The 13,494-nt window shown below is 45.6% G+C and overlaps 1 protein-coding gene across 1 annotated transcript in view; it reads left to right on the top strand.

The window, feature by feature from the left end:
• The window catches only part of MAML2 (mastermind like transcriptional coactivator 2), a 401,688-nt gene that overhangs the window by 260,966 nt on the left and 127,228 nt on the right, over positions 1-13,494 (top strand). Inside the window, exon 2 of the mRNA XM_027563894.1 lies at positions 7,493-9,025. Coding sequence (XP_027419695.1) covers positions 7,493-9,025 — 1,533 coding nt within the window. The remainder of the gene's footprint in view (positions 1-7,492; positions 9,026-13,494) is intronic.

Raw genomic sequence — 13,494 nt, 5'->3', positions numbered from 1 at the left:
GCTAAGTCTTGTCCAACTCTTACAACCCCATGGACTGTAGCCCGCCAGGCTCCTCTGTCCATGGGGTTTACCAGGCAAGAATACTGGAGTGGCTTGCAATTTCCTTCTCCAGGAGATCTTCCCAACCCAGGAACTGAACCCGGGAATCCCGCATTGCGGGCAGATTCTTTACCAACTGAGCTATGAGGGAAGCCCCCTTCTCATGTTATCTACCCTCAACCCTATATCTCATCAGCCATGAGTAAAATGGCCTGAGCAAAGTTTACCGGTGATGGCACCAAGATACCTACGTAAGGACCTAGGCAGTGGTAAATTTAGTTCTCGCATTTATTTCTTGTCGAAAAAGACAGAAATCTACTTAAGGAAAAAAAAAATTGTGACCTATGGACTGAATTGTTACCTTTGTGTAGCGTATTCCCTGTTTCCAGGGCAGCACAGGAGACAAAGAATGCATTTATTTTGTGGAAAGGGATGGGGGCAGGGAAAGAAACAGAAACCCGAGGATTGTGCAATCATGGCATTCTTAAATCCCTCCAGGAAGTTTATGTTTCGAGTCCTTTGAAAGAGAAGAACACAGCTGTTCAAAAAGGCGAGTTTATCAGGGGCCTGCAGCCCCCATTCCACCTTTAGTTTTTTCTTGGCCATTTGCTTCTCGGCACCTCCATCCGAAGCCCTCAGGGCAGGCAGGCCACCGTGTCTCAGGCAGGCAGGCCCGGTAGAGACCGCAGGCCTCAAATAGCATCGAGGTGTTCAAGTAGAAGAGTCAGAACAAGGATGAGAGTGAAAGGGAACAGGCTACTGGATCTCAGCAAAGGGAAGTAGGGTGAGTTCTGCATGCAAACCAGACAAGACTTGCTGCGTTGAAATCCTTTCCAAAAGAAGTCCCTTCCTTGGATGGCTAGTGAAAGGGGGAGATTGTATGCATCATCTCACACAAAACAAAAACGTGCCTCTCAGTCCACCTAGAAAAATATAAACGTTGGAATGTAGCATTCGCTCGATGCCTTTACATGCTGCCACAAGCTTCGTCATCTGCGTATTTTCTCTCTTGCCAGAGATCACTGGATAGGGGATGGTTCAGAACCCTCTCTGCATGCTCAGTAAATCTTTCTGACTGACCGAGTGACCCTTTGTCTCCTCCCTTCCTTCTGTCGGAGCCTCGAGGGCGATGTTCTGAGCTTTCACTGTAAACCTCCAACCAGTGGCGACACCGTTCTCTGTCGTGTCCATCCCTCTGAGCCCCAAATGCCCTCACCCGTGCCCTGTGCCTGCCATGCGTCTCCGTTCTATCACCCCTTTGTCCTGGCTCTCTGCGTGCCCAGCGTTGAGAACAAGGTTGGCATGTGGCGAATGAAAGGCCGAAAGGAAAAGTGAACAGTCTAGTTACTGATTAAGGAGGAGGAATTTGGAACCAGACCAGGTTGGCCACCCGCCTCCATATTATTCGCTACGTGATCTTAAAGTTAGGAGTGGCCGTTTCTTCACTTCTAAGACGAAGATCAGAACACATGTGCAGAAAGCTGGGAGACGATTACATGGGACTCTACACAACTCTTCTTTGAAGAGCATCTGCCTTGAAATAAACATTCAGAATGCGGTAGTTCTCAGGGGAGCGCCTCTGGGGGGCCTTGGACAGTCTTGCTTTCGAAGGCCCTTCTTCCTTATAAAAATCTTAAAAATGATATTTTATAACTGTGTTAACATTAAGATAAAGATTTTACTAAGGCTTCCCAGGTGGTGCAGTGGTAAAGAACCCGCCTGCCAGTGAAGGAGATGCAAGAGACATGGGTTTGATCCCTGGGTCAGGAAGACCCCCTGGAGGAGGGCATTGCATCCTACTCCAGTATTCTTGCCTGGAGAATTCCAGAGGAGCCTGGCGGGTTGCAGTTCATGGGGTCTTAAAGAGTTGGACACGACTTAAGACAACACAACGTATTATGTATTAAAACATTTTCTCAACCTAAAAGTTCAATTTGTCTTCCATCTTAAATTATTTTCATGGGTCCCTAAGACTATTGTCGTCCCTTGGCCTTGGACCTACCCAGGGTTTAAGGGGTGCATCATCCTGACTGACAGATTTGTTTTGGAACTTCTTTCCTCTACCTTCTCAACACTGGTAACTGCTTTCTGAAAATTGTCTGGCCTCTCTGGCCTTCAGGATATACCCTGCCTCTACCTCTCCCCGCCCCCATCTTCCCAGCCACCTGAAGGTCTACACTGTTGGAGCTCGCAAGTTCCTTAGTCCAGCCACCATCTTTCTCAATGTAAACCCATGTCTTCACTCTCCTGATTGAGTCTCATTCCCTTAGGACCATTCCTGGCCTGATGAGGCAGCACTGAATTTTTCTAACAAACTATTTCTTACTATTTCTTCATGATATGACTCTCTGTGATCCTTCTCTACTCCTAGAATATTTGCATTTTGTCACAGAGCTTTTTGAGACTCTATGTCATCATTCCAAGCCAGATATCTGATAGAGGCATTTTAGTCCAACAAAGAAAATATTTCAGACCAAAGACTGAACTTTGAGAATCCCTGAGATTGTATTGTGCCGCCACCTCTATGCATTCATTGGACCTTGATGACATAACTGTGATTAGAAGTTTCTACAAGGCAGGACATAGACTATCTCCCAATTCTCTTGGTTAAGGGTCATGCCTGATAAAGTCCTAGTGGAATCTCTTTATCCATAGAAATGTCTTCTACATGTCACTGGGGAAGACTTCTATTCCCCAGCTTAAGTCATCCATCCAGCTATGCTTGGTGGAGACCTTACACCATGTTACTGCTACTGCTAAGTCACTTCAGTTGTGTCCGATTCTGTGCGACCCCATAGACGGCAGCCCACCAGGCTCCCCCATCCCTGGGATTCTCCAGGCAAGAACACTGGAGTGGGTTGCCATTTCCTTCTCCAATGCATGAAAGTGAAAAGTGAAAGGGAAGTCGCTCAGTCGTGTCTGACCCTCAGCAACCCCATGGACTGTAGCCTTCCAGGCTCCTCCATCCATGGGATTTTCCAGGCAAGAGTACTGGAGTGGGGTGCCATTGCCTTCTCCTTACACCATGTTACATGTGCCTAAAAACACAATTCTGGGTTCAGTTGGGAAAGCATTCTCAGAGATAACCTTATTTATAAAGGAGGGAGCTATGGTCCATAGAAGAGAAAATTTGCTACCTAAAATAGCAAAACAAATTAATGCCTGAATCAGGACTAGACCCTGGGCCAGTGTCCTCAATACCTGTGTGTGGGCACCACTTCCCTCTTCAGGGCCTGGGTACCATTTACTACCCAGCACAGGCTCTATGATGGGAATGCTTGGTTTGATTCTAGGCTTTATCGCTTAGTATTTGTGTGTGACCCTAACAAAGGTCCATCTAGTCAAGGCTATGGTTTTTCCAGTAGTCATGTATGGATGTGAGAGTTGGACTGTGAAGAAAGCTGAGCACCTAAGAATTGATGCTTTTGAACTGTGGTGTTGGAGAAGACTCTTGAGAATCCCTTGGACTGCAAGGAGATCCAACCAGTCCATTCTGAAGGAGATCAGTCCTGGGTGTTCTTTGGAAGGAATGATGCTAAAGCTGAAACTCCAGTACTTTGGCCACCTCATGCGGAGAGTTGACTCATTGGAAAAGACTCTGACGCTGGGAGGGATTGGGGGCAGGAGGAGAAGGGAACGACAGAGGATGAGATGGCTGGATGGCATCACTGATTTGATGGATGTGAGTCTGAGTGAACTCTGGGAGCTGATGATGGACAGGGAGGCCTGGCGTGCTGCAATTCATGGGGTCGCAAAAAGTTGGACATGACTGAGCGACTGAACTGAACTGAACTGAAGAGTTATTCAGTTTCCCAACCTCAACTGGGTCACCAGTAAAAGGGAGGGGAGAGGGTAGAAACAGTATCAACCTTACAGAGTTGTTGTCGCAAGGATTCTTAGAGTTGTTTGTGATAATTAAATGAGATTTAATTTAGCATAATTAATATGCTAAGCCCATGCACACCAGCCCTCAATAAATGACTTTGTTGTTGTTGTTATTATACTACTGCTGCTACTACCACCGCTAATTCTATCACTGCCTCTCCAATCCTGGTAACTTAGAGAAAGTGCTGGAGCTGCTTCCCAGGGTATGTACTGAGCTGCCCAGGGAGTGGCCTGAGCAGTAGGAGAATCTGGATGAACAGGTTTTTTCAAAGCAGTGGAAAATAAATCAAAGGCAATAACCCAAACCTGGAAAAAGAATGTTTTCCTTTGTTTGTTCTTTACTCAATGTGGGAAAAAAAAAAAACCTTCAAAATGTAACTTAGGCTGAAATAAATCAGCATGGCCACTTTTGAGGCAGTGTGGCTGACTCTGCGGTGTGTGCTCCTTCTGACCCCCTGGGGACAGTGACCACGTTCAGTGGGCGCCAAATGTTCTGATGACTGACAGTGTCCTGTGGTAATGTTGGCCTCGATTGGGGAGAGATGACCCTGGGAGTCAGGGAAATGTGGAGAGATAGCAAAGATGTCGTCTCTTATAAAATTAGAGCTCCACAACCAGGGACAAAGAGCTCCCTACCCTTTGTTGCAAACTGCTCATCACCGAATGTTAGATCTCATGGGACTTATTAGTTTGGGCTCTTGGCTGAAAGTAACAGAAGCCCAACTCATGTTAGCTTAAGGAAAAAGGAGACTTTATTATAAAGATTCCACAGTGTATCGAGGAAAACAAGGAGAGTGGTAGAGGTGGCCTTGAAATCAGGCCCTCAGATGCTCTCAAAATTTGTGTCCTTTCTCTCTACATCATTCTCTTTCTACAGACTTTCTTCCTCTGTGGCTCTGGTTGGTTTAATGATACAACACTTCACACAGTTTTATAAATGACTGTGTGTTAAGAGTGTTAGTTGCTCAACCATGTTCAACTCTTTGTGACCCCATGAACTGTAGCCTGCCAGGCTCCTCTGTCCATGGAATTCTCCAGACAAGAATACTGGAGTGGGTTACCATGTCCTCCTCCAGGGGATCTCCCCAACCCAGGGATCTAACCTGGCTCTCCCACATTGCAGGCAGTTTCTTCACCATTTGAGCCATAAGGGAAGCCCATAAATGACCATGCAGCCACCCAAAAAGAGCCTAGTTTCACTTTCTCCAATTTCAAAATCTTCCTGGAAGGAATGATTAGCCCAGCTTGGGTCAGGTTCCTTTTCCTGATTACTCATTAGCAATGGTAAAAAATAAACACTGGTTATACCCACATGGTACATCCACCGTAATTATATACACTTACGAGGGGGCAAAACCACAGGTAATGGGTTAATGAAACAGGTATTGTTGAACTACATGACAAGAAACATATTGTTCACATTCAGTCCTAGACCGTATCCCCGCCGTTCTCCGGTTCCTCATCATGTGACCAGAAATTCAGGATGTCTGTGTACTCACTGCCCCCTCCCTCTTACACAAGGCAAATCCTACCCCTAAACAAGCTGACTCTAGCATCAAATAGTGGAAATGACACACGCTTTTGAAATACCCAGTTCAGTTCAGTCGCTCAGTCACGTCCAACTCTGCGACCCCATGGACTGCAGCACACCAGGCCTCCCGGTCCATCACCAACTCCTGGAGTTTACTCAGATTCATGTCCATCCAGTAAGTGATGCCATCCAACCATCTCATCCTCTGTCATCCCCTTCTCCTCCCCGCTTCAATCTTTCCCAGCATTGGGGTCTTTTCAAATGAGTCAGCTCTTCGCATCAGGTGGCCAAAGTAATAGGTGCTCAGCTATATTAATTTCACTTTCTAATTAAGTTACCTGGAAATCTTCAGGACAGTGGGGGAGTGATGGTAAGAGAAAAGGGAGAACGGGAGAAGTGACAGAATTTTGTATCTGGGAAATGTCCTTCTGCCTCAGGTAATTTCTGGTTATCCTGAGCAAACATAAATAATTGACATGGTTCAACTGCACTGGGAAAGCCACATTTTCCTACATGTAGCCTCCCGCTTTAGAGGCAAAGCAACAAGCATCTCAAGATCAATGGTGTATGTTTTATGTTTCTTATTAATTTACTGGTGTGACTGTATCGTTCTTAAATCTCTCTATATAATCTCTGAAGTTAATGGAATACAGTCTAATCACTGAATAAGTGACTGAAGTCCTTTAATATTTTGTTGCTGTTTAGAGAGATGCTCCTCTTTGAGAATATAATAAGCCATATTTTTTATAAAATATACTTATTCTATTGAGTTCTTATTTTGGTAAGCCCTGTGCTAAATATTTGCATGTCTCATGTCTTTCTTTTTTTGTAATCGTTTTGGTTTTTTGTTTAAATTTATTTATTTTAAATTGGAGAATAATTGCTTTGCGCTATTCTGTTGGTTTCTGCCGTACACCAATTTGAATCAGCCATAGGTATACGTATGTCCCCTCCCTTGTAAACCTCCCTCCCACCTCCCACCCCATCCCACCCCTCTGGGTTGTCACAGAGCACTGGATTTGAGTTCCCTGTACAAGCTTGTGGACACAGAGTGGGGAGGAGAGGGGAGGACGAGTGGAGAGAGTAGCATTGAAACATATACAATACCATATGTAAAATTAGATAGCCAGTGTCTCATGACTTTCTATGAGTTAAGTGCTATTGTGCCCATTTTCCAGGTAAGGAAATTGAGGCTTGGAGAAGTCGAGAGCTCAGTGACAGATTGGAATCTGAGCTCATCTTAACCAGTTCCAGAGCCTGAGTACTTAACCATCATGTAGTACTGCCTCTCTACACCTCGGTTTTGGCTAAAAGTCTTAGAGACAGGCCACATGAAAAATGAATCCCCAGGAAAATCTGTGCTTAGAGGGTCTCAGATGATAAGTGATAATACCGTAGATTCCATGCACCCACACAGTGTTGCTACAGGGGTTTGAATGCAAAGCCGCAGAATCATAGGAAGAAAACTAATTAAACAACAGAGGGAATGTCTCCTTAGACAAGGCAAACATTCTACCTACTCACTTAGAGGATAAGAGTGGTGAAGGGATTGAATCTCTGCAAAAGAAACTGAAAATTGGGTTTTAGCTTTAGACTCTGCGCTGTTTCCCATCTTGGTCAAAATTATGCTCAGTCCAGTGGCCTGCGTCTGTGTGGGTTGTGTGTGCATGCATTGGAATAGTTTGGCCTGTTGCAAAAAACAGCACCACTCTGGTGATTAACCATAGGTATTATCAATAACTCCCGATGACATGTGATGGATTCTTCATCCACTGACCAGGGTACCAATCATGGGAACCTCTGTGACCTCCCACCTTTCATTGACCTACTCCTCCAGAAACATTTTGTTCTGTCTGTGCTACTGTTAAGTTTCCTTATCTTCCAGACTGGGCTGCATTTGTGCTTTTCTTTTTTGAATTCATCCTGCACATGTGTAAATGAAAGAACATTCAAATATTCTGTCTCTTTTGACTACACGCATATCTGGATTAATATCTCATGCTCTGTTTTTTTTTCTATTCCCCATCTGTCTTTCAGCTCCAGGGTTCCTTGAAAAGAAAACAGATCGTTAACCTGTCTCCTGCCAACAGCAAGAGGCCCAATGGCTTCGTCGACAACTCGTTCCTTGATATCAAAAGAATCCGTGTCGGCGAAAATCTCGCTGCAGGACCAGGGGGCCTCCCAGTAAATAATGGACAAAGTCAGATGATGTCGGGGACCTTGCCCATGAGCCAAGTACCCTTGAGAAAGACTGCTGCGCTGCCGCCCCCTCCTACACACTCTCCTGGAAATGGTCTGTTCAACATGGGCTTAAAGGAAGTGAAGAAGGAACCTGGAGAGACGCTCTCTTGCAGCAAGCACGTGGATGGTCAAGTGACCCAGGAGAATATTTTCTCTAACAGGTACGGAGATGATCCCGGGGAGCAGCTGATGGATCCCGAGCTACAGGAGCTGTTTAACGAACTGACCAACATATCTGTGCCTCCCATGAGTGACCTTGAGCTGGAGAACATGATCAATGCCACCATAAAGCAGGATGACCCGTTTAACATCGACCTGGGTCAGCAGAGCCAGAGGAGCACTCCCCGGCCATCCTTGACCCTAGAGAAGACGGTGATCAAAAGCGAATACTCCCCTGGCCTGACCCAGGGCCCTTCGGGCTCCCCGCAGTTGAGGCCCTCATCCGCGGGACCCGCGTTCTCCATGGCCAGTTCAGGCCTCTCCACTTCATCCCCGATCCCTTCAGTCCCCCAGAGCCAGGCGCAGCCCCCGCCAGCCACCGGAGCGGCCCGGGCCCTGCCCAGCTGGCAGGAAGTATCCCACGCCCAGCAGCTCAAACAGATTGCTGCCAACCGGCAGCAGCATGTCCGGATGCACCAGCAACAGCAGCAGCACCAGCCCACTAGCTGGCCAGCCTTGCCCTCCTCGGCAGGGCCCTCCCCAGGCCCCTTCAGGCAGGAGAAAATCCCTAGCCCCTCTTTCGGCCAGCAGCCGTTCAGCCCCCAGAGCACCCCCATGCCGGGTGTCACGGGTGGCGGCAACCAGTCGAAGGTCATGGCGAACTACCTGTTCAAGGCCAGCCCCTCGGCCCAGGGAGGGCCGCTGGACGTGCTCCTGCAGCCCAAGCCACAGGACCTCAGCCGGAGCTTTCTGAACAACCCGCACCCGGCCATGGAGCCCCGGCATGGCAACACCAAGCCTTTGTTCCATTTTAACTCGGATCAAGCCAACCAGCAGATGCCTTCCGTGTTGCCTTCCCAGAGCAAGCCTTCACTCTTGCATTACACCCAGCAGCAGCCGCAGCAGAGCTCCATCACGGTTCAACCACAACAGCAGCAGCAGCAGCCACAACAACAGCAGCAACCACAACAGCAGCAGCAGCCGCAGCCACAGCAGCAGCAGCAGCAGCAGCCACAAGCGCAGCAGCCAGCGGCCCAACCCACCCAGCCTCTCTCGAACCAGCCCTTGCTGAGGGCTCCGTTACCACTGCAGCAAAAGATCCTCCTGCAGAAGATGCAGAATCAGCCTATCACGGGACTGGGGTACCAAGTCTCCCAGCAGCACAGACAGGTAAGGGCCACGGTCCTCCCCACCCAGAGTCCCCAGACACCACGGAGCTCAGTCACCATGCTCTGGTTACCATTGTGCTTATGTCAGGACAGAATCAAGACCCCAAAGACAGCAGTGGTCCTGACAGATGCCTCTGAAGACCTCCTGAGGGTTCCCTTGAGGCGTCCGGTGGCAAGAGCATCTTCCTTGTAGAGCGGCTCTGTCTCTGGGGTCTGCTCTTGCTTGTTAAGAATGTTGCCTGAGGATCGGTGCCTTTAGTGACATGTCCGGTTGTCAGTAATCTTCTGATAATGCCCATGCCTGGTGCCTATTCGTTCAGTCGATAAATCAGTCACTAAGTCGACATGCATGTCCTGAGTACCTGCCATGTGCATGATGTTGCGATTATGCTGAGTACTGAAATAAGGCCAGACGTGATATTAAGAGTGTTGAATGGCGAATATCCACCCACACCAACCCACTGAAGTGTCTAAATGTCCAGCCCATCATAGTAGATCCGGCTGTGACTCCATACTCGTGCATAAGGCTTGAGTACCCACCTCAAGTAAGACGTGTTCTCTGTCTGCAAGTTCAGTCTGGAGAGGGCGACAGGCTTTAAAAACAATCATTTTAATACTGAGTGGAAAGGATAATGATATGGAGCACGAAGGCTGGGTATTTACCGAGCAGGGGGACATCAGGGAAGATTGCTGGAGAAAGTCAAGTGTGAGTTAAGTGTTAAAGGGTGAAATTGTCATGACTACAAACAGAAAAAAAAAAAAAAATCTGTGGTTACCTTGTATCCTGCAGTTAACATAAAGCGGAGGTCTTATTCTGCCCGAAATAGGAATCCTATGAGGAGATAGCTCTGTCTCCAGAGCATACACTGGTGAATCAGAGCTGCTCCCCAGAGAATTTGAAAGGAAAAAAAATCCTTCCTGGAATAAGTGAAGGGAGGAAGGAAGGCAGGAAGGCAGGAAGGCAGGAAGGGAGACTGAATGTTGCTTTGTGCATGTAATTTGACAGGTCTCTGTTAGTGTCCAAGCACAGACAGCATGTGACATGTCAAAACAATATGTCAGGACAGTGTGACGGCACAGAGCCTAATTCCAGTCATATTCCTCGAGTAGTTTGTGTGGCTTCTGCCCAGAAAAGAATGCCACCAGCAGCACAGACCGTGGCCAAGCTAACCTTCGCCCTAGATATATGCCAGGAGAAAACCAGACCCAACCAGGATTCAAGAGCTGTGTCCCAAGTACAGCTCTCAGTTTTTAACCGCCTACAAAGTGTGTTTTTCTATCGTAGATTGTGAAGAATGGACTCAGAGTAGAATGCTGTGTATATTTTACAAAGTTCCATTTTTAACATGGGTAATTTTGGGATCATTTGAAAACAAACAGTATTGTGGAATTACTTTCTAATATTATGTGTAGCCATTTTGCTGTGACTGAATCTGGGTTTAAATTCTTACTCGGATATTCTAGCTGTATGAACCTCAAGCAAACTAGTGAACCTCTGTAAGCCTTAGTTTTCTCACCTGTAAATGAGGGTGGTAATGTATATCCTAGGATTTGGGGAGAATAAGTGATATCTTTCTCAGGCCAGCATCTAGAATAAAGTTGGCTATTACTGTGCTTATCATGGAAAAGGCCTTATATGATATCAAAATATTTTTAGCAAGCATTACTTTTATGCAGGAGATCCCTTGGAGTCAGTCTCAGATTTTAACATAAGCAGTACTAGAGGAATAAAAGAGAACTAACCTTAGTTCTGTCTAGCACTATGGTGAGTGGGTAGTGATTTACATTTCCTGGGCCTGGACTTCTGACTGTAAAAGTGGAAATAATAAATAATGAGATATTACTGAGTCATGACTTATTGACTACTTATAACTGACATGACTTCTGTCTCCCTTACTGGTATCTCATTTTACTCATATAAAGTAATTACCATTATTCTCATGTTACAAATGAGGCAGCTGAAGCTCAGAGAAGTTAAGTAAGTTTTCCAAAGTTACACAGATAACAAGTAGCAGAGGCATGATTCTAATGGTCTACTTTGAAGGCTGTACTTTCAGCCATGAGGCTGTACCACTCACAAGTAGGATATGCTTGGAAATGAGTTTGTACATCATTGTGAAATTCTCAAAAGAAATATTTCGTATAATACTGAGCCATATTTACATAATCTACATAGCAAATTAAGTTTAGGGGGTAATAAAGTCTCATCTTGAATTACCTTCAGCGTTCTTAAAGAAAAAAATCAAACAATATCTGTGTGACCTTTGATCTTCCTGAGAATGAGCATTACGAAGCTTAACCAAAATAAACAATGTGCAACAGGAAATATAGCTCTTTGGTGCCCCATCTGCCCTTCTTTGGGAGCCTTCCTGCCACCTCCAGCATTCTCTGTCCTGTTTCCGCCTCCATTGCTCATGTCAACAACTGTCCACCACATTTCTGATCGCTTGGCCTCCACCCTGGCTCCCCAGGGCCCAAGCACCCCAATGGGTGCTAATGGACAAACTGACAAGCATCTTCCAGTGTGTTAGATAATTTTTTACTTTTCCTGGTGCATGCGACACTTACAATGCCAAGATAATTTTCATCTTCAAGAAGGACCTCAGGTAGCAGAAATGGTGGTGACATTGGCTGGCGGGCAATGGCTCTCCATTCACAGCCTAATCTCAGCCATATCAATTGAACTGTATTGTCCCTTCCGACTCAATGAAGGATGACTTCGATGAAGTATGACTGAAGTGTCCTGTGTCTGAGTTGTGAGCAAGTGTATCACTGCTGCTAAGTCACTTCAGTCGTGTCTGACTCTGTGCAACCCCATAGATGGCAGCCCACCAGGCTCTCCTGCCCCTGGGATTCTCCAGGCAAGAACACTGGGGTGGGTTGCCATTTCCTTCTCCAGTGCGTGAAAGTGAAGTCGCTCAGTTGTGTCCGACTCTTAGCAACCCCATGGACTGCAGCCCACCAGGCTCCTCCATCCTTGGGATTTTCCAGGCAAGAGTACTGGAGTGGGGTGCCATTGCCTTCTCTATATCACAGCTCTGTAGTCAAATAAATGTCACCCTCTTGAAAGCATTCACTTTTAGAGGGCTTGGGTCCATTCTAATCATGGTGCTGTTGTTCGATACAGTTGCAGAGTTTTTTCCCAGGGATTGTCTTCAGAGCTTTTATCAAGCTCTGATAAAAGAGATTATTTTTAATAATAATCAAGGAGATTATTATTACTATAGTAATATTCATCTTGTCAGGGTTATTTTTGAAAACAGTCAAACTGAGTATTGCTGCTTTGGGTCAAAAAAACAAAGAATAACTACAGTATGATGGCACTGCATTTCAAATTTTCTTTGTGAACTTTCTCTGAAGATAAAGAAAATAAATGAGTTGCTGAAGATGATCATTTTGAAAAGTGATTTTCGCTTGGATGTATATATTTCTAGGTTTTTCCATTTTTATTGTCTCATCCAGTATGTTGCTAAGTATTCTCAGCTCAAAGAGGGTAGTTTTAACTCTGCCATTCATAGCAGAGAGTAGAGATCTGTGTTCTCATTTCAGATTAGCCAAATCTCTGATACTCATGACCAAAGTTATGGGCAAGCAGGGATTGGAAATTAAGCAGTTCTTATGTTTATCAACTAAAGAATCCTGAACAAAAATAGTAGTCATGGATTATTTTTTTTCTGCTTGTCATACTCACTTTGTGTCAAACACAGGAAGATTTACTAATGAAATATGCTAATTGGGACACTAGCTTTGGGAATGGTGGAAAGCCTGGCTCTCTGCTACAAAATAGTAGATTGAATTTGTTGATCATTTGTTTAGAATTTACCCAATAGGCTAGGCAAAGATGACCTTCTCTTCACCCTCAGAACTCTGAACCCACACAGGGCTGCATGCTCAGGCAGAGGCTGAAATTGAGGGGTTCATATGTCCTTCTCTCTTTATTGGGTACCCTGTTCTCCGAGATGTGAATGACATCCAAGAGTTGGATGCAGCATAATCGAATTGTTGGAGACATTTTTATCGTTCCACGCCTGGAGTGGTTTTAAGTAATCCATTCCCTGGAGGCTGGGAGAACAAATGGTATTTGGTGTTTCACAAAATGTCTTCAGCAACTCTGTCTTGCTGATGTTTGGGGCTTGGCAAATGGAAATCCCCCCTGGCTATAATTTTCTTCTTTTTCCTATTGGAAGGTTATGGGAGAGGGCAGGAGAGGGGTGTAGTGCATGCAGTTCTGATTTATCTTCAAGTCACTGAATACTTGCTTTAAGGTGTAAGAGAATTATTGGTTGACCAGGGCTCATGAGAGTTCAATTCAAAGCCTTAACCTCTTCAACTAGAATACGGTCTTTTTCAGAGCTATATAATCAGACACTTGAAAGCGTGATTTTTTTTTTTTCTAACATTAGAGCCATGAAACTCGAGTGGATTCTATATTTGGTTTAGAATTTTCCCATCTCTAAAAATTCTGAGAGG

The sequence above is a fragment of the Bos indicus x Bos taurus genome, chromosome 15, assembly GCF_003369695.1.
Source record: "Bos indicus x Bos taurus breed Angus x Brahman F1 hybrid chromosome 15, Bos_hybrid_MaternalHap_v2.0, whole genome shotgun sequence".
NCBI lineage: Eukaryota > Metazoa > Chordata > Mammalia > Artiodactyla > Bovidae > Bos > Bos indicus x Bos taurus.
Note: the sequence above shows the minus strand (reverse complement) of the source record. Positions and strands in the feature narration are given on the sequence as shown.